This window comes from Glandiceps talaboti, chromosome 12, assembly GCF_964340395.1.
Source record: "Glandiceps talaboti chromosome 12, keGlaTala1.1, whole genome shotgun sequence".
Classification (NCBI taxonomy): Eukaryota; Metazoa; Hemichordata; class Enteropneusta; family Spengelidae; genus Glandiceps; species Glandiceps talaboti.
The window spans coordinates 12,415,450-12,441,519 of NC_135560.1; the positions used below are offsets into that span (position 1 = coordinate 12,415,450).

The window sequence follows — 26,070 nt, forward strand, 5'->3', positions numbered from 1 at the left end:
TGAAATACAAAATCATGTCTAGTCATCCATGCATGTACCAGAGATGATGAAAATCAAACATGAATTAATCATATTTGGCATATAAGTGACTTTAAATTGTCAGTTTCTTACCTATTTCTACATTGATGCACACATTCTAGGCTTCCCGGCGCATCGTACGATGCCATATTGAAATTGAACGTATTTCTTCTCATTTTGCCATCCGAAGACGTTCGTCCTGGCAAAGATATGACCTAAAACGAAAGGAAAAAAAAAAAATCAATATTATTTTTATTATTATTCACTTTCCTTCAGGAGCAGTTTTGATTCTTCTTCACTGCTTATTTATCTTTTCGATCTCAACCAGAGGCTGCAAACATTCCATTAACAATGAAGCATACTGACTAGTTTATTCTACAATCATAAAAAAACCTTCTGTACAGCATAATTTTCATATTGTATATCACAGACCAAATATGGGAATTTTGCATTGTAATTCACCTGAGATGGACCGATAACCTTGTGATTGAAAACACCAGACATTCTGGCATGCCAGAGTATAATTTTTCAACTGACGCTATGAAGATAAGTACCACCGCAAAGAGGCTCATGTTTTTTTTTTACGATGATATCAGGATATAATATTTTATCACATCTCAAGAGAATATTTTTATGATTGAAAATGAAAATTGATTTTAGTTATATAATTTTTTTTCATCAAGTTAAATTTCCAAAATATAAGAGTATAAAAATGGACAATCTGGTGAGTTCAGTACATGTACTACTTTCGTTGGACTTTACTTGCCAAGATGTTCCATCTGGAATGATGACATGGTAGTCTGTGTATACTGTGACATGTTATATTGATATAATTAGATATTATTCCCCTATATTTTTCTTCGTTCAGACAAGGAAAACATGAGTGACCTAAGTCTCTAGACCCTTTAGGTCACAAGTATTTTCCGGCTGAATGAGAAAAAATATTGGGGAATAATATAATGATATCATCGCCAGTAATATAAAGTAATGGCACTTTTAAGCATTTTGACTCATAATGTCGAACACAGCTGAACGAATGATGTAGAACAACCTGAGTAAATATTCAATATTTTGTGTTGAACCTGGCTCATGCATGGTATCTCATACTTTACTGTAATCATATTGGGAAGCTTGGTTTAGTTTGGAGAGTTGACACCATGCTGACACAACATGACGCAATGGCTGAAGAGGTGTAACAAATATGACAGCAAGTAGACTCTCTCACAGTCCTTGGAGTATCGCATTGCTAAATGGGGCTGTTTTGTATGCACTGATGATATCCACTGCATAATTGTACTGTGGACCCTCATCGACCACATACATGTAAGGTTAATCATTTGTTGACATGTTACTGCAATGCTCGGGCATCACAATAACACAGAGTTGCAGTAACATGTCAACAAATGATCAGTCCTATGTAGTCGATGAGGGATATTCTAGTACAATTATTCGGTAGATATTGGTACATACAAAACAGCTAATAGCGATGCTCCCATGGACTGGTGAGAGAGTCCAGCCGGCAAGATGTGTACATCAAAGTGGTTACATATGAAACAGGTCATGCAGTTTGTCTTATTTCAACTACATAAACTACACTGAAGCTGGGTGCCCACCGTAATAGAATTTTACCTCACGCTAGAGGGTCAAAATGGGGTTAGATCAACTTATTGTCATACGTGCCTGTATGAATGCATGTGTTACAGTGTAATGAATGTCGTGGTGTCAACCAAGAAATCAAATGTTCATTATTTCAAGATGCACTTGGTAAAATAATGTATTGTGATAAAATTCTGTTTCAGGTATTAAACAAAGAACCTGTAGTATACTATAAACATATTTATTTTGCCACGTGAAAACTTTGGCGAAATAGCAATTTAGGACATGTCAGGTAGACTTCAATATGGCAGAGAATGCAAGGGGAAAGTATACACTACTTGTACTTGGAAATATCTTATCCAGTTACATGTAGTCCACAGTATTCAGTGCACCTGTTGTTGTCACTTTTCACTACAGCTAAATATAGAAATATGAGAACTCATAAAGTGTGGCAGCGGGACTTATTTCCACAGAAAAAAGCTTTTTCGCCTATTCAGCTAAAATATATCCCTGTGCCGAAAAACATATGGCTACAGTATTCTGTTCAAACATTGTACACAGTATGTTACAAATTAGTATCACTCTGAAAACATGTATGAACACAATACATGTACGTGTATTTTAAGATATGCGAAAAATGACGGCGGTTGCTTAAGTTATACATTGTAATTCAATTCTACACAATCCATTTTTGATTGAAAATGGGAAACAAAAGAATGGACACAAATACTGCAAAGTAATATTGTCATGACTACAGTATGGCAGTGTCTTTTTATACCTACACTCCACTGATTAAATTATGTAATAATCTAATGTCTTTTTTTGACATGGCATACTTACCCCCTGGTTTCCTTTGAACTGGATACTTGGTTTCACACATGTTTTAGCCTACAACATAAAAAGAAGGTCAACAATTTAGATTACCTAAATGGGATTATCAATTTAGATTACACATCAGAATTTGTTAACATGCTTGCTTGCATGCGTACCTACACATGCACCCATGAGCACACACAAAATACAGAGTTTGACTTGCACACTTACACATACATGTGTACATACAGATGTACACCACCAGTCACATACAGACAAAAAAAATTTTGTTGAAAAAATTCCAATCTTTGTAAAAAAAAAAAAAAAAAATCTAACTTTGGATTTGTGCAGGCATGTCACTCGTTAGATCAGGAGAATTACTAGTAATCTTATAGATTTGAAATGCACACGATTACATTTTTCGACCTGTCAATTGACCTCAGTCCTACTACCACAGTTAGCCAAGAGCTGTTGAGCCTACCAACCAAATAACTCAACTAAAAAAGCTATGAAAAACAACAAAAACATCTACAGGGTAATTCTGCTGACAAAAGAAACTGTTTTAATTTATAGTGTTAATTTAGAGCAGTAATTTAATCTAAGCTATACCTTCAGGACTTCAAAGAGACATGCATGTAGTAAAGCAAGCTTCACTCTTTATCAAACTTGGTGATAAATCACACCCATGGTAACACTCTCTGACATTTAAGAAAGCCGTCTGATTTAGCTTATTAGAATTATAAAGCTAGTTTTACTCTGTGGTATTACCAAAAGTCCACATCTTGTTAATGATGTTCCTGTGACGTCATTCTTATCAATTGTTCATAGTTTATTGTATAAATAAAACTCGAAACATTTGTATGAGCACAAATGTCAACATTACATCTACACATAGCTTGCTGGCATTCTCAAGCATTTGTCTTGTCTGTCTGTCTGTCTGTCTTTCTTGACTTAAGTCTTGTCTTGTCTGTCTGTCATAAGTCTTGTCTGTCTGTCATAACAGTCTTGTCTGTGTCATAATTCTTGTCTGTTCGTCTGTCATAACAGTCATCTTGTCTGTGTCTGTGTCTGTCTGTCTGTCGTAAGTCTTGTCTTGTCTGTGTCATAAATCTTGTCTGTCCGTTTGTCTGTCAGAAGTCTTGTATGTCTGTCTGCCTGCCTGTCATAACAGTCTTGTCTTGTCTGTCTGTCTGTCTGTCTGTCATAACTCTTGTCTTGTCTGTGTGCCTATCTGTCATAAGTGACAAGTCTTGTCTGTCTGTCTGTCAAAGGTCTTGTCTGTCTGTCTGTCTGTCTGTGTCTGTCTGTCATAAGTTTTGTCTGTCTGTCTGTCTGTCATAAGTCTTGTCTTGTCTGTCTAATAAGATAACTAACATACAAGACCACACAAGTGATCAATACAATAACATGTACGAACGATGGCCCTAAACTGTAAGAATATGTATACAAAGCTACATATATACAAGTATTTTTAACCATCGTTACCAATATAGTATGGTTTCTAAATTATATTAGTATGGTTTGATTTCTAAATATTCTTAGGGTTCAGAATCTCAATAATAGAACGAAATCCTGATATGATAATGACCTTCAAATCTACAGTTTCAATAACACGAAGCACCTACAGACATGTACAAAAGACCAAATATATTACTTCTGTTAATGACTTCAATAAAAATGTGGTTCACTCAAGGTAGCATAAACATTCATAGCTGGCATGACGAAAAAGAAAGAGCAAAAAAAGGAATTTTTTTATCTTGTTTTCACTTCCCCTAATGTGGTTTAACCATTCTGCTGACATTCAGGAGACACATGTGGGTGTACTTTACTACAGATAGTGTGGGTGTACAAACTATAGATGGATCATTTCCTGTCATATCCACAAAATTGGTTTTCTCAATCCAACTAACTAATAAATTGTCTTCTTTTTCAAATCCTGATATTCTGAATTATTTGGGTCAGGGTGTATCCTTCTATATTTAATATTCTGCTGACTTTTTTTCCACATTCTTTAACCTTTGTTTCAACATTGGACAGTTTCTGTCTGGCTTTTTTATAGCTTCCCAATCCATATTTTATTACATATATTACAGGGAAAGCTATTACTCTACGTTTATTATCCATAAAAATGTTTAGTTTCATTTTCTTTTTTTTTAACAGATTATTATTTTCGAGTGGTTGCATGTCTCCCAAAGCTATTACTTTCTTTATTGTTAAAGTACACTGAATACCTCAATGTCTTAGAAATAGTACATGTACATGTATGTATGTATGTATGTATGTATGTATGTATGTATGTATGTATGTATGTATGTATGTATGTATGTATGTATGTATGTATGTATGTATGTATGTATGTATGTACGTACGTACGTACGTACGTACGTACGTACATACATACATACATACGTACGTATGATATATGTATGTATGTATGTATGTATGTATGTATGTATGTATGTATGTATGTATGTATGTACATGTATGTATGTATGTATGTATGTATGTATGTATGTATGTATGTATGTATGTATGTATGTATGTATGTATGTATGACAAGAATGTATGTATGTATGACAAGAATGTATGTATGTTTTCTTTTCTACAGATATAAAATTTAGTCTATTTAAAAATTTTATGTCCTTGTTCATCTTTACATACCATTTTTGGGGGTTAAAATGAAAGGAGTTTTCTTATATTAATTTATACATGCAATTTATGTATATGACAAGAGTCTTGGATCTAAACTAAAGATGACAATGTACAGGTTGACTTTGAACTTCACAGTTTTACATACATGATCACCCACACATCATTTACACAATATACAGTGTATATCTCAATGAACACATGGTACATTTGTAAGTCTCGAGTCTGGATGTTGATGGATTTTTTTACTTGGTACACACGTAGATATAGATTTACGCAGTGCTATCAATTCTCAGTACCTGCAATAACATTTTACCTCATGCTATCTAGAGTCAAAATAGAACAAGGTTGACTTATTCTCATGCATTTCATAGTAATTATGCATGTGTAGTGCTTGGAGCAGAAAACATGGTGTCAACCAAGAAATTACATGAATATGATGTGCTAAGGTTGAAATTTCAATTTTATTTCAGATTAAGCAGATGTTAACTAGTAGGAGAAAAATGCATGTTATTAACCAAGGGATTTTACATTTTATTCTGTCTGTAAATTACTAAAATGTAGTAATCTCATACAACACTTTGATTATATTGTTAGAATTTGTATGCTACTTTGGGCTACTTTATTTTCATCTTTTATCCAGCGTACAAAAAGTCTATGAAAGGGCCATGTGTCGCTACGTTTTGCTCACAATTAGAAGTGAAAACATGAAAGGTAGGGGTGTTCCTAATCAAGATTTCTCTCTGTATTTTGCGCCACTATTCCATCTTTGGGTTGGGTTAGGGTTAGGGTTGAGTTTGTTGAAGTAACTAGAGCACCTCTGTACTGGTACATGTACCTTGTCAGCTAAAACCTGACATTGAGGCCAGCAAATTCAAAATTAGAAATAAAACGTAAAAAGAAAGACTAGAATTTCAAACAGAAAGTCAAAAGTCCTCTGAAGCTATCCTTGACAGCAGAGACACCCATGATACTTGAGGAAATATCAATTATGCAGTATTTACATATATATATTGACATACAAAAATTACCATTTTTAAAAATATTTAATATTTACATACAGCTGTACATAAAACTAAGTGCAAATCCAGCTGTGGCCAAACTTAAAACCACTCAGAGCCAGTAATACAAGTATGTACACTGTAATAAATGTTCTAATAAATCTATTGATTTTCATTTTGAAATTCCTACTCTTTGGCATTTGAAATCTCATAAAATGTGATGAAGGTTTAATGGCATAATTAGAGAGTCACCGGTAATTATAAAATAAGACGTGCTACAAAGCAGACTTTGTGTCTATTCATATCAGACACATACATTGTTGGTGGTGTACCTGACCGTACAACGTACATGACTTGTATGTAAATATCAAGGTTCACTGGGCAAATAACCCAATTATATCACCAACTGTACTTTTTGTGGTCAAGCTCAGTAAAAATGTATATATATATATAATGTATAGGTTTTGTAGGCATTTCATCTTAAATGTTGGAAGGCAACTTTTGAAAATTACAGAAATTTGAATCCTAATACCATATTTGTAACTGCAATACCTTGTAGCTGTACATGTGCAGTATTTGGGTACACGTATATATCATAACAACAGCTAAGGCCTAAAAAAAATTGTGTGGTTCCAATTACACTCAATTTTAGAATAGGTGGGTTAGGTAGTTTTTTAATTAATTTTTTTCATCTGTCAGTGTCTAGTTCAGGTAGTTATATTTTCCATTGTTTTCTATATGGTCCTCTGTGTTATTGGTTTCTTCTCATCAGATGTACATGTACAGTTATAACAGATTGGAAGAACACTTTTATATCGTCTTTTTAAGCTGATGTCAGTTTCAGTGATTTTGGATTTTGCTGAAGCCTATAAGAATGCCAAGGGATCAAATAATCAGCATCCCACAACAGATCTACAATTTGTTGACAATAAATTAAGTAATGTTTACACATGGATATCAATTCAGTATACACAGTACCATTAACATAATCTATGAGTATGACTAATACATAGACAGATACAGATACATGTAGTTCAGGTAATCAGAAGAATTGAACTGTTTCTGAAAAAAGTTTTGTGTATTTTTAACATGAAACGTTAGTTACTGTCTACATGACCAAAAATGTTCATCAGCTTAGTAGATGGTACATGGTTGTACATGTACATAGACTGAGAAAACACTTGTAACACCACCTGTTGTCTTTGTACATGTAGCAACTCAAAATACATTAAATTATACCCCTTTTCGACCAGAGTTGTGAAAATCACTTGACACATTCGAAAGGTTGATAAACTAACGGTTGAGTTGCTAACCAACAGTGTTTTTTGTAAAAGGGTGGCAAATTAGGTACACGCTAACATGGTTCCAAACCAAAATGACAGTACATTTGCATTACTACATGTATATTAATAGGAAATTATGCCAGTTTTAAGAGATTTCTCCCTTTCTATTACTCACTGGGGTTCCAAAATCTCAACAAAAACACTGGACACACAGCTTAGACTCTTTCTTCCAATGAAATTCTAATCTGGTATGGGCTAATAGTGCTAGTGGCTACTGTGCTAAAATTAATCAAGGTCTGGGAAGGCAACCGACAGAAATCATCATTTTATCCATTATACCATTGTTTCATTTATCTTAATAATCTACATGAAAAATACACACACAAAATTTGATTTATGTGTCTAAATATTGTATTAATTCTGAAATCAGATAAAATGAAAAGCCTCAGTGCATGATAAATATTCCTATTAAATTTGCACGCTTAGTAAAATTTAAAGTAATGGAGAAGAAGTAATACACAGTAAACAAAACATTATTTTTCATCCAGGAACTGTCTTGAATTGATTCATGTCCTTCCACTAATTAACATTGGTAACTCTTGTTTAAAATTAAAGTCAACGAAAAGTTTGTTTTTTTGGGTGAAAGATAGTATGCAAGTCAGGAGGCAAGTTGATAATAATATTCCTGTCTCCACTTTACAAATCAAAATAAGCCATAAATTAAGGTTCAGTAAACCTGGAAAACATCAACAAGACCCTTTGAGCTCGAGCGCATATTGTAAATGAACAGGTTCATACATGTATATGCAGACTTTAATATGGTGTAGAGGTCAAAGGTCATGGTCAAAGGTTACACTGCTTGACTGTAGTTTAGATCAAATTGTAAATAAAACATTCCCATGCAGCAGTCATTAATTACAGAAAACAAATACAAGATGCTACTTATCTGTGCAATTCACCTTCAAAGTGGTTTGTGTTTTTGTCATACAATCTGATTTTTCCCCCATAGATTTACTGCTGATTAAACCCCCCCCCCCCCCCCCCCCACCCTTTCCCTGTTTTGGCCACCTACATGATTTTCACTAACGATAAAATCTGAAGTAAAATGCTTTATATTTTGATGTATTTCTATTCAGATTTCAGGAGAAAGCATTTAAAGCAATACAATATAACCAACCACTGATTTCTCGGAAAACATGAAAAGAACACATGTAGTGTATTCCACAAACTTACAATCGTGACTAAAGTATGTGATTTGTTGTTTTTACACTTGTACATACAATGTATCAAAACACATTCCAATATCACTGCAAAACAACTGATGTTTGTGTTTCTTCCTACCAACGCTGTGTTGCCAAGGAAACATACAATAATATTCCATTTCAATGAAATATTGATGTCATGATACACTTTATGAGAGAGAAACCACAACAAGAAACAATAATAGGGAAACGAGATGAGATATTGCTTTTTGCTCAATACATATATTAGGGTTCTTTCAATACCATACTATACATGATTAAATTTTAATAAATCATAAATGCATTTGAGCAAATAATTTGGGGCATATTAATAGTACCCATAATTTCAATATCTATTAGGCATGGCCTTGACCTACACTTGGTAAGACAATAACTTATTAACAAATTGATAAATATAGAATTTCATGTGTATATTAGAGTATATGTTATTTGCCAAATATCGTTCCATATCTTGCTGCGAGAGGTCATTTTTCCGGTAATAATGACAAGCTGAAAAATTACCTCGAGTAGCAAAATCTGGAACAGTATTTAGCAAATAGCATATACTTATATGCCACCTGCGACTAGGAATTCAATTTTTGAATGTCTTATAAAAATGCTGTTTCATTTTTTTTTAAATCACTTCCATGTTATTATCATGCACCCTCTGATGACTGCAATGTGGTTGTTTATATCTCAGCCTTAACTTTTATCATCTAATCAGAGTGCGCGTTTGCTCTGTAGTATGACGTAATGTTCACCATTTGCATATCACTCAGTGACATATTCAAACTAATAACCTTCTGCTGAAAATGAGTGCGTCCTTGTTTTGCATACTGTATTCTATTAAATGTACAGGAATGTTTGTGATATGCTTTGTTGTTCTAGTTAAGCAAAAAACTGCACTCTCTGTAGCGGTAATTTTGATATCGTTTATACATTTAGGAATTCATGTTTACGATCGTGTGACAATCATGCGTTTGCTGTCACTGGAGTTTCGCCATTCTGTGTGGAATTTTTGACGATTTCCGTGTGACACAAAATGTATAGTTCAAAGACTTGTTACAAAATATACAATGATGATATTTTGTATGGATGACAATAAATTTGGCATTTGGAAATGTTGGCTATAGCTGAATTTCTAGTTGTCTGTTACATGCAGGTTTGTGTACAAGGGGGACATGCAATGACCACTTGATACAACAAGCAAAAGTACAGCTGTTGATGAAAAATACAGCTGCATATCTGTAGGGGTCTCGACCAATCAGAATGCGAGATTGGTGACAGGTGACATATAATTAAGATTCTATTATTATTAAAGTACAGTTCAAGAACCCCTTTCTTACTGGGTTACTAATATCAGGCTAAGACTACATCTTACCAACAGGTGTTAGCAACAGGAAGCGTTACAATACATTATATAGACCTGACACTAGTGTTGAGGCTATCCATTGGGTTTGCATCTGAAAATCTCTTTACCAAACACCTTAGCATTTAGACTAATCTGATACCTTGCACCTGCCCTATGGTAACTTGAGGCTACCCCACTGCAAACAGTGGGCTGGTATTATTACATGCACATTTGTAACTGGCCAAATGGCACTAGCACAATGTCAACATATTGCCAGCTCACTAAACATACGATATTAAACCTTGGCCTGCACTAATAATCTCACCAATGTATTTCAGGAATTGGAAGAGTTAAATGCATATCCCAACCATATGCTGTGTTACTGGACTAGTAGTAGACCCTTATATACCTCTGAGACCCTCAAAACTACCACTCTTTTTTGTTTATATCCAAAATTACCCCCCCCCCCCCCTACACACACACACACACACACACACCAGACTTTACGTGCGGCAAACATATTTTGAATGCATACATTATCACAAACAGAACCATGATAAATACAGTATGAACTTTCTATGAACTGCGGAGAAATGATTGTATATACGGAACATCCAGGGTATCTTTTGTCTTTGCCAACTCATCATACTGTACACGGTCGTCGTACACAACAAAAGTCAGTGGTGTGTAAAAATGTAACCATCATGATAATCACATGTTTTTTAGAGCATATCTTAGAAAGTGATAACATTGGATGACTGACTACTCCTAGTTCCCAATCCCTTATGAAATTAATCTTTATGTTGGAACACGTCCAATGGAAGTAAGTGTACCGTGGAAAATAACAAAGAAATTGTGTATCTGCTTCAATAAACTTTGAATGAAAAGGGTGCCACGATCGAATTAAAACTTGTTAAGTTCACACATCACCCCTGGAACTTCTAGTACCTTGTATCAATACAGGAACAACACACGTTGGGAAAACCACCCAAAGTATTGTAAAGAACTACAAAGATAACGACTTCTTGAAAAAGTCCTGCGCAGGTGCAAAACTAGTTCAATATTCAAGCCATTTTTGTATTGAATCACTACTTATACAAAAGACAGCGATAAATATATATGATCAACATTGTACACACATTCCTGAATGTACTTTGTATTGAAGTCTATACTATAGTAATATATTAACTTTTCCATCACCATTCACTATTGTATTTCGTTATCAAAACAGAAGTGACAATGTGAGGAGAAGATCATCAAAAAAAAATTCAATTGTGAAATACTGGTTTACTGGACAAACAACAGCACTTCAGACTGTCTTTTTTAATTTCATTTACTGAATTGGAAACCCTTCTATCAACTTCCCCATCATGTCAGTTAACAATGAAGTTCCCAGAAGATATAACACTTAGATTAAGGAGACATACATGTAAATGTTCTGCTTTGTTTCCTGTTTTTCACACAACACTTGAAATGTTTTTTTTGTCTGCCTTTTCAACAACAGGACATATACTACTATGGAAAGCAAGCTATCTGCAAACTGATATTGACACAAACTATTGTTGATTACATGCGATAACTTTATACACAAATGTAGCTGTGCATGCCATGGTTAGTGGATATAATCACCATGTAATAAACACTAAATGAAGATGATCAGCCTACCCTACTGCAACTGTACCATTTGTAATATTCATTATAATATTCAAATTAATTGAAATGAAATTTGCATTGTATTTATATTGTTATAAGTACATTCTATAACATTCCATTTTACATAATTCATATATAATGATGAATGAATGTTCATCTTTTTTTTTTGAAGATTTAATATTAAATCATTAAAAATACCGCCAATGGCGTTGTAGCACAACTGTAGTTTTTAAAAATGTTTATCCATATGCTAGTCTATGTTGCTATGGGCGTGGTCTTGTTGCTAGGAAAATTTACATACATTTTTTGAATGTTTATTCAATTGTCTATTAAACCCTGTTATCTTTGTGAAATACACCACCGTTTGGCTGTTGCTATGGGCGTGGTCATGGTTGCTAGGGTATTTGCATACATTTTTTGAATGTTTACTCACTTGCTTACCAGATGATGTTGTTATTTGACCAAAATATACTGCCATTTGGTTGTTGCTAAAGGGTGTGGTCATGGTTGCTAGGGCCAATTTTGTCAAAATGTTTTTAAGAAAATCTGCAGAATAACAGTTTCAGAAACATCTTGCCAAGTTTCAGACTAATTGACCAAGTACTTTTTGAGATATAAGTTTTTGACCAAAAATGAACATTTTTACACCTAATTTGCATATCACTCATGGAATCATGGTATGCTTAATATTTCTTCGTCCATACATCCCTAGATACATTCCCATTAAATTTCAGCCCAATCTGCTCAGTAGTTTTAGAATTAAAGATTTTTAACCAAAAAGACACATTTTTAGCCCTAATTTGCATATCACTGATGGAATCATCCCGTCATGAACAAATCTTACTTTACACCCCCTTAAGAATGTTCCCACCAAATTTCGCACCAATCTGCCCAGTAGTTTCTGAGTTTAAGTTTTTTGACCAAAAATCACATTTTTTGACCCAAATCACACACCTGTGATGCGATCATTTTGATTTGAACAATTTCCCAACTAGACACCCAAAGTAATGGACCCACCAAATATCGTGGCAATCGGTTCAGCGGTTTTTGACTTTAAGTTGTTTACACACACACACACACACACACACACATCCACACACACAGACAGACAGACGCCGGGCGATCCCTATAGCACTACTGAACAAGTTCAGTTGTGCTAAAAAATCTACTTATAATTATATATAAATGAATCTAAAATATTTGTAATGACAATCAATATTTCATATTTCAAAAGTGGGAAATAATAATTTCTATATGGCCGCTTCATCCAAATAATTGACGCCACATCACGTATACCAAATATTGATAGTTATTAAGTACATACAATGGGAGAGAAGCAAAGAATGACAGGAGTGATTACATTTGATGTGTTGTTTCATCTGTTGCTCCATCTGTTGCATACACATATAATATATGATAAAATTGCCAGGCCTGAATGTTATTAACAGTATTGAAGCATCGATATGCTAAAAATACACAAAACTTTTTTTGGATTTCTGGCAACACAGGCTAGTTGCACCCCCATGGCTTGATTATCCAGAGACTTGATTAGCTGACTTGACAAAATTGTTGTTGTCCGAATAAAGCCAGTTGTCAAGCCAGCTAGCCAAGTCTCTGGGCTAACATACATGTATTGATTGATGCATAGCTCCGGCAATCACTGTTACCCATATTGTAGTACCCATGGTATCACGTGATGAGATCTGTTGTCTATGTATCCCAGTCCTTAGTATGTGCTAATTTACACAATATTTTTTCAGTTATTGGGTACAATCTAGATATTACATTCCTTTATCATGTCATCTCAAGTCACACAAACATACATGTACATATACAACCACATCATGATCAGAACCCCCACCCCACTTTTTATACCAGTGTTATACCTTTGCAAAATCATCCTATATTGTATATATTCATAATTTTTAAGTACATGTGTATCATATTGCTTCTGTTCATATCACCACAATAGGACCCACTAGTACCAGCTCAACTAAGAAAATAGTTTGGCTGACAAGCAGGATCTGTTTATAGTCCATTTTACTTGCAAGGGGTGAAAAGGTGATATCTAAATGACAACACGTTTTGTAGCATACTTACTTTTATACATCTGTGTATTATACTTTTTAACAGTTTTCTGCCAAATAACAATTGAGGCATGTTTTATATACATGTATGACAATCAAGTCATTAAAGATGTACATTAATTTATGCAAAAGGCATACATGTACATAAAGGAGCTATTTCACACACAGTAACCTGCTCGTGCATAAAACATAGCCGCATCAGGTGAGAATTTCTGGCAATACTAAACACATCTAGTTTATCTGGATTATTTTGTTAAGGAACACCATGAGGTGAACCAAACATGTATTTACATGAATATTTGACTGTGGTGATAGGGTAAAGGGGAAATATATTACACTTAGATGCAAACCTAGCAATTATCATTGCATAGTTTGATAATTACCTGTAATATTTCATTAATGCATGTACTTGTTGATACTCTGTCTAGACAACACTGTTATTGTATGAACACATTTTTTTTAACAGCTCGCAGAATGTTTACTCTGGTCTAATAACCCATATGCAGAGTTACATGTATTATGCATTGTGGAGAGGCAGAATAGTTACCCTTCTTCATTTCATTAATAACCTACTTGCAGAATTAATTATGCATTGTGGAGAGGCAGAATAGTTACCCTTCTTCATTTATCTAATAGCCCACATCGAACAACAATAGTTTTACTTTATGCATATCATGGTATTAAAACCGAGACCTCAATAACCAGAGGTATATCAAGACTAATGGGGAGAAGTATTATATAAATTCCATTGTACTTGAAAACACACATAAATTATGTCCCTATCCTGGTATCACGACTGATGAAGGGAAATATTTTATCAATTCTATTAATACTTAGAAACACCACATGTCCAAATAATACAATACAAACTGTAGTCTGGATGTAAATGTAGTTTCTACCATGTCTGGTCAAAGTCCCTCAATCAGCACAAAAAGTTGTTCATCCAATCAGTGAACCCCCAACTGTTATAGTGATGTAGCATCCTGAGCTGACAAATATACCATATTTGGACATTACATAACTGCCCCAATAAACACTAACTTTATGAGGGACTGTGTTATTGGTTAGAATTGTGTGATTGGTTAACAAAGACATGATGTGTGGGTGGCTGTGGAAAAATTTGAAATTGCACCTCATGCAACTCAGGACTTCCAGAGTAACGACTTTGACTATACTGTGAGTGGAGGTGTAAATGTTAACAATACTGTATAAGAACTAGACTTAGTGTCTAATTATAGAAACTGTTCACCATTATCCTCTTCAAACTTTCATTTATAGCCATATCTACCCCCCATCAACCCCCAATGTCACTTTTTTTCATTTATTTCATTACTGACATACTACATTTTGTATTTCATTGAGATATGTTGACCAATTATAGCAAATTATTGTCCAAGACAGTCATTCAGTCAGACAATCCACTACGATACCACAAGACTAATTCATTTTTTACAAGCTTTTTGCTATTAATTTGAGTACCTGATAAAATCAAATGTCCAATTTTATACTAAATGGGTCATGCTAATGTAATACCACAGTTGGCACTCACTTTTATTATACTGTATTACTAAATCTAACCTTGCTGGACAGGTATTAAAAAAAGAATCTAAAGTATTTAAGTGATGTTTCTTAATTCACTTTCAGTTATTCTACTTTCTTCATTCATTCCTTCTATAATCATGTGAATGTATTTAGTGACGAAGGTACCCAGAGACTTGGCAATATGGTTTTACAATTATAATGTACATGTAGTTCGCGAAAACAGTCTCTGCCGAGCAACTACATGTACAGTATGTCAAGTAATGTCGCTATGCTATTTGGAGACCAACTCTGATAAATAAACATTTCCATTCACCCTTGAGATGAATTATCAATTTCTATTATCACTTTGGTATGGTGATTTGTATTATGAATAAAATATCAACAACACAAAAATCACTTACACTAAGTTACAGTATGTGCTAGCTTTTTTCGAAATAATGATAATAAAAATGTTGGTTTTTATATAATGTTTCCCTACTAAGCGCTTTACAATTATTAATATTATCCCTGGCAGGGCTCTGTAGCGGCAGTGGCCCTTTACTTCCTCAACTCCCTGGGGTGCATACAATCCATTGCAGCCTTTATAAGCACATGGGATTAAAGCATTCACATTGCAACCTCTATCCTACCAGGTCCCCAATTATACATGTACTGCTGGGTTGACAGGCACAATCATGGTTCATATCTTGCGCAAGGATTTTAACCATTCAGAAACAAATGGCAGCGCTGGGACTCGAACCTGCAACCTGCAGATTCCAAGTCAGCCACTCAATCCATTTGCCCATCATGACCCCAAATACAATCCATCATTTATTCAATACAAATGAAAGAGTTCAATCACAGCTGAGTTTCAAACCTCACTAATGAATGAATTCTAAAGTCTGATCCATATGGTAATGCATGTACATGTAATTTCTTATCTCGAAAGTGACCTTTCAACTCTGACCTCATATGGTAATATACAGTATTGTCTAATCTCATGAGTAACCTTCGACCCCCATATAGTTCCATCCACCATGTCTTGATTATAAGTTGATATGTCTTGATCAGGCTTCCTATACTTGACCACGTTGTGATCAATCACTACATCAATATACATTTACATCCTTCGCATTTTCACCGGTAATTCATTTCTGGGGGTGTTGATGAAAGGATCTAAGATGAGTCATTAGAGCAATTATTGAAATTGTTTTTAAATTGACATGCAATTTTCCCATTTGTCAAATTGGGCATGTAATGTTGTATGGTTTAACACACTTTATGCCATTATGTAATGAATATGACAACATCAATGAGTTAATAATGTGTCTATGAGCACTAATAAAACTATTGGAAAATGATATTGAAAAATTCATCAGTGTTTTTGACATTGTTTCAGTAGGACAGGGAGAACCTAGTAAGTTGTACATAAAATGAAGAGTGAATTACATTTTGCATGTTTCAGGATGACGTGTACATTTTACAGAAGCTTATCGACATTTGCTGGTTCATTTGAAATCAACCTGCCAAGGTTCAGTACAGTACAGTACAGCCATGTTCAATGTACAATACATGTAGTTCAGCTGAACTGTACTGGTGATTTGTACACTGAATGATACATCAGGGTTCGTACACTTAAAGCAAAACAAAATTCCAGGACTTTCCAGGGTTTTTTCGTCAGTTTTCCAGGGGTATTCATATTGATTTTGGCCATTTTCCAGGGGTGTTGACACTAAAGTATATGTTTTGAATGACATCTAATTGTCTGATGTGGACGAGAAAAATCAACAACAGTTCCCATATGTCACAAAACATTTTAAAGACAATCGACACTATGCAAGATATTGGTTTCAAAACCACGTTTACACGCTAAGATTAACGGAGAAACCTCTGTCCTAACCCCCTAAGTAGCCGCTTCGTCAAGCTGGTGCATTGATCGTGTAAGATTGAGTCGCAGCATTCGTCAGTCTAATTCAGACATATCCAGAAAAATAAATCAAAAACTAAAGTTTGTCCTCGTTATTGTATGGTTTGATGTTACTAGATTTATAGGCCACCTAAAATATTTTTTTCTTCAAAATTTTGAATAAAAATGTCATTTACGTAACGAAATTTCGAGCTATGAATAACTGAATACATTCATCGCTTGCGTCGCGATGTTTATGTACGGATGCCATGAGTTGCGGAACATCGCGATTTCAACTCAACTTGGCCATTGACGAACGTTACTGTACCGACAACATAAAACAGTAGTTTATTCTTTTAGAACATGTAACACAAATACCCATTTATCGACGAAATAAAAGTCACACACGTACTTCCACAACCCGGAAATTCAACTGCACTTCCCTAGGCCCTAGCCCTAGCTTGTACTAGTCGACGCTCGTGCGCCGAACTTGTAACAATTTCTAATCGAGGTTGATACTCGCTACAGTGTTACGATCGCGATAATCTTGTTAACAGACCTACTGTACATGTTACCCCGGCCGGGACTGTTACAATATCATGTCCCTGAAATGACGACTGGGAGATGTATGGAGTACAACTTGATATATGCAAGATCGAAAGAAACACTGCGGCACCCATTCAACTAATAGGCACGGTCTGTGGGGCAAAGTGTCTCGTGGAACGATCGCTTGACTGTCTGGGTTCAATCGGCGTGAATTTTGATTCATCACCCAGCGTGGCGAAAGACATTGAAAATATTTTCGCGATTTCACATTTACGAGATTCAGAATCATATGAATGAGTGGCTCGAGCACAGACATGACGATCGTCAATATTAATCGATCGATTGAACATGATCATTTTCCAGGGTTTTCCAGGGGTAGGGCGCATTTTTCCAGGGTTTTCCAGGGCTTTCCAGGGAGGGTTTGAAATTCCAGGGTTTTCCAGGGTTTTCCAGGACCGTGCGAACCCTGTACATGTACACTGTATATGTTCATGTAAATTTCCTACAGTACTGTACAGCCATATACATGTACAATACACAGCCATGTACATGTATATGTAGTTCAGCTGTATGATACTGTTCAGTGTTACTGTACTGGTGACTTGTAGTTGTACAGTGATGTGTTCCTTGTATATGTATATTTCATGCAGTACAGTACAGTACAGTACATCACAGTGCAATGCAGTGCAGTACAGTACAGTACAGTACAGTACAGTACAGTACAGTACAGTACAGTACAGTACAGTACGATATACATGTACAATGTACAAATGTAGGTACAATGAATGGTATATTTCATACAAAGATGTGCACTGTTGTTTAGTGAATTGTACATTGAGTGATGTATTTTTTGTTCATGTAGTATTTCATACAATGATGTAGTTCAGCTGTACATGTACATGTATTACTACTGGTGATTTGTAAATATAACGACATACATTTCTCGTTTCATGTCTGTGTAGTTCAGCTGTACCTTCCTGGTGATTGTACATTGAGTGATACATTTCTTGTTCAGCTACATTGAATGATGTACATTTCTTGTACATATATGTGACAGGAACTTGCTATTCAATAAAATGGTAATTCCCACTTCCTGTTGTTTGTAGTCACCCTAATTCATCACACATAAGTATATATGACATACTGTTACTTCCATGTCAACATGTGGTTTTCCAAATAAAATAAAGTCTGCTAAGTACATGTATAGTTCTTGGAAAGCAGACAAACCACCACACAGTAGTTGTTGTAGGAAATGGGTCACACACAAAAAAATGAACAAACTGCTGAACATGATAAAAAGAGAATTTCATCTACATTAATAGTTCTCACCAAAAAACAAATACTATTAAGATTTACTTGTACTGTGTGAAATGACACAATCTTTACTGCAAGAATTTACAACACGCCCACCCCCTCCCCTCACCCCCCTAAGACCTGATCGATAGATACATGTAGTTAAATCACCAATTAGGAATTACTTAGATTTCTTGTATTGTGCCAACAGAAACATTTCTACACCTTTGTACTGTCTTTCTCTCCCACCCATTATCTGGTAAAATAGCCCATTTATAGTTTGATTTCTTGCATTTTGAGCACAGACATTCTCATTTTAGTTGAGGTGTACCATGTCCTTCCTCCCCTTGTTATCTAACCACCTAATTGGTTGAGAACTTACACAAGTGCCCCCCCCCCCCCACCTAATGAAATAGCCAATTATTGTTACATCTTCTTGCATTGCGTGGCCATGCAGACATCATTATTTTGGTTGACATCGACTGTCCCCACCCCAATTATCTTGGAAACAAAACAAAATAATTCATATCAATAGTCTGACACTTGTAACTTCCTTCATTCTAATTCCATTCAAACTATCTAAAGACTATATCATGTCATGCTAACAACGTAGGTGAAAACAATGACAAGCAGCTTGAATAATCTACTTCTTGTGCAAAAAAAAACATGAAGAAAGCTCACGAAGATCTCTACTTCAAATTTCATTTTTTTTTATAAGGATATGGGTTCAATGACATAAACCAATACGTGTATAAAATACATGTCTATTACTTTCCAATATATTTCTCCACACAGCCAGAAAATACTTCTCACCTTTTAGCATTTTGTCATTACCTTTGTACATGTACTCATCTTTGACTAGAAGTGGCAAGGCCCCCTTATCTTACTTGTAATTTACTCTCAGTTGAGCCATACATATAGACACTACACGTAGGGTCTATGGTTGTGTGAAGTAAAATATTGGAGGACAATATCTATTCTAAGTACGTCAGACACAAAACCGCAGCATGTTCACATGCTCATTCCAAATACTTTTGCACATATGCTACACTGAATATATATCTTTCCACAACCATCTCAATTTTTCTGTTAAAATCTGACAAAAACAGGCTCTTTAAATTCGTTATATGATAACTTAGTGTTAACATCAACAAAACGAAAACATTCCCTGAAAACTTGAAAGAAAAGGTAAACTTCGCCATGTATCCTAAAAACTTGGAAAGCAGATTTCCTGTTGACCTCAATATACTAAAGGATATTTATGCTAGGATATCTTTCAATTTTAGAAACAGTTCCCTATGGTATGTAATGTAGTTACACACAAGTTGACGTAATTTGTTCAACTGACAAACTCTTTCTACTGACTCAAATTGATGCATAAATAAAACATGTTTGATAAAGTTTCACATCAAAAATTTCATGTCTGTATTAAACCGCACTTCTTATTACAGAGGAAATGGAATTCACAGGAACATTCTTGGTTGTCATATGTCACTGCCCCATCATATTTCAATTCGATAAATAAACATGTAGGTTGTTAGGAATGGGTAGGTAAGTTGGTAATGTTGTTTTTAGATATAATTAGTTAATATATATAATATAGTTTTACTATAATAAACAGTTATTATAAATGTTTACATAATGCAATGTACTGTAATTACTAATATCTTTATGCATATCATTAATACTAATATGATTATCAGTATATACATGTGATGTATGTGTATATTTAATTTACACACACACACACACACACACACGACAAGATGGGTTATTGAATACTGGAATACTGGTATGGTCTAGAGTTTAGGAATTTCATTATCAAAAATAAACACTTTTTTTTTGTTGCACCCAGATACAACAAATGTCTAAGAAGAACTGTTTTATTAAGGAAAAAGAAAATGAAAGAATGTCGGCGAAAATTAAAGTTTTCCACTATATACATAAATCAAGGCTTCTAACGTGTACATTATACTGCATTAGTTTTCATCAGGTAAACCACTACAGTGAAGTATTTCATCAACACTAGTCTCTTGATTTTTAAAATTTGAAGTACCTTGCATACTTGATTCACATTTCTCACAAATCTAGAAAAATCACTTCAACAAAATATTGAAAGGTATATTCTTTACATCACTTCATTATTGAAATGTCATGTATACTTTATATTGTATTATTACCATTCATGATGATAATCTCTCTGAAAGGTCTGAAAATCATAATTTTTCATGACGCAAGTTCATCCAGGTGGCAATTGACTACGCCAATTTAACTATATAAAATTCGACAATTATAAGGTCTTTCATTTCCTGAAAATTATTAGACGTCTGAGGTGACTACAGTTCAACCTAATGCAATACGTCATTTCCAGACTGCAAACAGGAAATTGAGAATACAGCGCCCTGGCTAAAATTGGGGGTATCATCACCTCGAAGTACCGTTTCTTAAGAGCTTTTATTTGTCCCTCTGTATTCTGTAGAAGTGTAAATGAGGGATGTTTTTTGTATTTTTGTATCAAGGAAATGTTCTATGATTAACTGAGTAATCTATATCATGTATACCCCCAAGGTATACACAGGCAGGAAATAGAGTGCCACCATGGCAAATTTTGGAAAGGCTTGTTTATTTATTGTAATACTGTGTGGTTTTATAACCATACTGTACTGATGTCAATATACAGAGAGATAAGACATGCAGTACTAGTAGTACTTAGTGGGTTATCCATATTTTTTCTTGTTTTTGCATACATGTATGTACCGGGTAGAATGTATGAATTGCCAAGTATAAATCAAACTCTATCAGCATGCTGAAAATTTCTACCTTGTTGACAAATGATTGTCTATTTGTATTGTTTACACATTAACATCAAGCCACAATACACAGTATACATGTACATTTTGTACACTGTAAGTGTACTACATGTATCAACGGCTAGTAAACAGGTAATTCACATACATGTAAGTAGGATGATTGAACTGCTGCCATAAAGATTCTGCTTTTTTTGGCAGTAGGCAAAACTAAATGAAAAATGATGACAAATTACAGGTACTATAAATGGAAATATCATTAAGTTTTTTCCTAATGTTGGCAGATAGATATTTCATAGTAGTTACCATGGTACATGTAACTGACTTAAACTCTAGATCAAGTTTTGGATGTATATCCTTGTGTGTGTGTTGAATTTAAAGCTCAAAGCCACCTTTATTTGCACCGTACATATGTTATTATGCACATACATTGTATGGAAATACATGTAGTTAACACAAATCTGTTGTAACATTACATACAGGTACAATGTACCTACTCCTATACATATAGCAACAAATCATCCCATCAGATCTCATAAATACTATCTTACAAATACTTCAACATGGAACTTGTAATTCAAACTGGGCATGCTCAGAGCCAAAGGTCCAAGGGATTAGCAGCAATAATCGTAATACCTAATATGGGGCAATCAACAGAATAGCCTTCCCCCCAAGGGTCAGGCTAACCTTGATTAGATTATTTGTGGTTATAGAGAATGTGACAAGATTCTTCATAACAATGGTTGATTTATGTTTATCATCAAATTTCCCATAATGCACCATCAGGATATTCAAGATGGCAGGTTTGCATGTTTCCCATTGGCTTATGGGAATTTTGAATATGAGAAGTTTCCTCCTGTTTACCAGACTACGAGAATACAATTAATTGTTACTAATAAATTACTTGTAATAAACTTGCTATCAGAGATACTACCCAACTGTGAGTGTAATTACAAGATGTCTATTGACAGCTTACATATCAACATGTTGCAATACATGTACTGCATGTAGTTGTAGTTTACAGTGTCTGTCTTAGTTTGCCTATAGCTTGATTTCTATAATAGTACAACTATAACCTACATCAACTCCACACACACTAGACAGATTAGAACACTTTTACTACACTGTAAAGAGGAAGTGTGCCCTCTAATGATAGCCAAATTTTGTTGTTGTGAGTCAAAATGAGAAAAACTAGCATTTCTTGTGAGTCACCACATAGTAAGAGATAGGGGAACACCAAATTTTGGTGTGTCACTAGAAATTGTGTGCATCACATCAGTGGCACCTCAAATTGGCTTTATATGGCACACTGGTAAAGACTGCTTTTGTCATCGCTTCATCACCATAGGTGTGATGCATCTAATTACAACAGGATACTACATGTACTTACATGTAAGTGCTAACATTCATTTTTAGGTGTGAAATCAACTGTTATATAAAGAACTATAGACCCTCCATCCCCGAGATTTCACTTTATCAGATATTTTGCCTAGACCTAATTTTAACTGATTCAAGAATCATGGCAGTGTTTTATTTAAGGGCGGTAAGTAGGTAAAATCTACCGGGGTTCCCACATCATTTTACCGGGGTTCCCCACCTAAATTATTATATATTGCATGGGAAGCACTACCAGTTTTACCTCTTTCCCCCTTTCTGTTACCGGGGTTCCCAAACCTTAGCAAAAACACTGCATGGGTAAATAATTAGTAATACAATCAATGTATGCACTTCAATGGGATTCAAAAAAGAAAGAAAACAGTGTTTTGCCTAGATGTAATTTTTAGTAATAGTGAGGCAAATATATTTTCAATTAGATATCATATTTTTTTTGGGGGGGGGGTGGGGGGGGTGGAAGACACACTTTAAAGCAAAAATAGTGAAATTATAAAGAAAATGAGAATTTAGTATATTATTAATGTAGTTCACTTCAGGAAATACATAGCACATGCACATGTAGCATGACAGCGAACTGAAACGGAAGTCCATTCACACTAACATCTGTAAGGGATGATCCCACAATGTCACACAAGCTTCATACACGAACTGCCTTCTTTTAAGGGGAAGGGGTTCTGGCGTCAATGTGATTGCTGAACTTCATTTTCGCACTTCAAGCCAAATTTGAAAACTTTCATACCTTCAATGATAACAAGTTCTGTATATACTTCTGTCTGTGAGATACAATACTGGGTTTCCAATAGTTACCATCATCTTTTTACATTGCATTACTCGTAGTAGTGTGACCACTACAATTTTCATCATGGTTAAATACATCGTATATAAACATGTCAATGTCACATTTGTGACTGTTCGTTTACGAGGAGGTTTTTTTTGTTCTAGATGAACAAAATTCGCTTATCGAACTTGTGCGACATTGTGCGATCGTCCCTAATGCCCTCAGGATAACTAATCATTACAGTAGACTTGCCAAGTCCCCTATGGCTACCCTGCGAATACTATGCATACCGAATGTAAATATTCCACTGTATATAATTGATAGGACATGAAGAAGGGTCATGGCTCAAAGGTGACATACATGGTGAAAACGACAACATTTTTGTTTTACTTTTAGTCAGCCACATGCAGGTAGACAAGCTACTATATTTATTAAAATGAGTACATTATCTGTACACATGGTACACATTATTATAATCATTATTAACTGTTTTTAAAAATAGATATTTTGAATTGTCTGAACAAGCCCTGAATGTGTAATTTAACATCCGATGAGAATAGTAACGTTTCCCTGTGGATGCTTTTAACAAAACATGGAAATATTTCATCTGATGTTATCAATGTAGAGGACATGTACCTTGTGGCCTTCATCTTTATATGCTTGTTTGAAATACATGTGTTGCTTGGGTCTATCAATACGTTAAATAACTATTCTTGTACATGAGACACCCATCTTGCAATGTCTAATTGTTGCAGGGTTTGTGATAGATAGTCTATTATAATTCACCCAAAATATGTGAAAGTTTATGAAGTTCTAATATGCAAGCACATGATCTGGCAGATATAATAGGATGTATGTTTGATGAAAAGTCATGAACTGAGTAAAAAAATGTATGCTGTTCTTAGCGATCTCTTTTGGTTACTTATTTTTGTTGTTCTACATATTGTACAAATTACAATGTTGCAACAACTGTGTACACCAAGGAACTAGTATCATGTGAATTCCTGATGACTACTGACAATGAGGACTGTTCATCATCCACATGGATTAAGACACCCCCCCACCCCCACCCCCACCCCCACCCCAAGTTACATATACAACAAGTTGTACGTTTCTAGCCATACTTGTGACTTTGAAATTCTATATGGTATGATCTGATATAAACATAACACAGTCCATTATAACGCAAGAACCCCTTTCTGATTTGCTAGCCCAATGTCAGCCTGACGTTAACACTAGGCTAGGCTGTAAGGGCTGGTGCAGGCATTATATAACCCTTCAAATTGCTAACATAACAGATGCTGGTCAGGTGTTAGCACTGCAGTTGCCTGATCATGTGATGGTACATTGCAGTTTAATGCATGATGTAGGTGGAAAGCAAGTAGCAGAACTGCATTGGCAGTGTTTATTAAAAATATCATCTCATTACTTTTTTGGTATAATTACAGGCTGTGTTTCTATTGTTACACGAAATTACCACATAAATCAAGACTGTAAGTCTATCAGATGGCATGAAACAATAGACCTCTGATTACTACTATGGTAATTGTTCTGGGTAATTAATATCATGGGATAATCTCATTCAAATTTGATTCAATTTTTAACAATACCACCAGTTGCCAACGTACAATCTTCCATGGCATCCTCATAAATTATGCACAATAACTTTATTCAAAATTTGAGAACTAAACTCTGGACATTATGTTCCTCTCAATTAATTTCACACATAACTCAATTAACTTTCAACTAACTGCATGATCCAATCACTGATTTCAGATATCATAAAATTTGCACTCCTATGCAAATGTCCTCTTAGAAATCTTACATACAACCTGTTTGACTACTAGTATTCTCCTATAACAATACTTCACATATCATATCCTACAAATTTCTTTTCGGAAATTGTTCAAAACATTGGAAAGATCTTGAAATATACATTTTGTATGATTCCTAGGCTAGTACTGTCACTTCAGAAATTCTAAAGGCCATTCCCATCTGGAATTGTTGAAGATCAACTTCAGATAAGGAAGGAAATTTAGGTGTGAAAAACCGTACACATGTAGGGTGTATGGAAAAACATGACAATAGTCTGATACTACAGTAGTAAGGATACAGTACAGTAACTGTAGTCT

At 34.8% G+C, this 26,070-nt stretch overlaps 1 protein-coding gene across 1 annotated transcript in view; it reads right to left on the reverse strand.

Moving 5' to 3' along the window:
* The window catches only part of LOC144443839 (RNA polymerase II elongation factor ELL-like), a 69,673-nt gene that overhangs the window by 22,177 nt on the left and 21,426 nt on the right, over positions 1-26,070 (reverse strand). Inside the window, exons 2-3 of the mRNA XM_078133403.1 lie at positions 2,455-2,502; positions 112-233 (exon numbers count right to left, since the gene is read on the reverse strand). Coding sequence (XP_077989529.1) covers positions 112-233; positions 2,455-2,502 — 170 coding nt within the window. The remainder of the gene's footprint in view (positions 1-111; positions 234-2,454; positions 2,503-26,070) is intronic.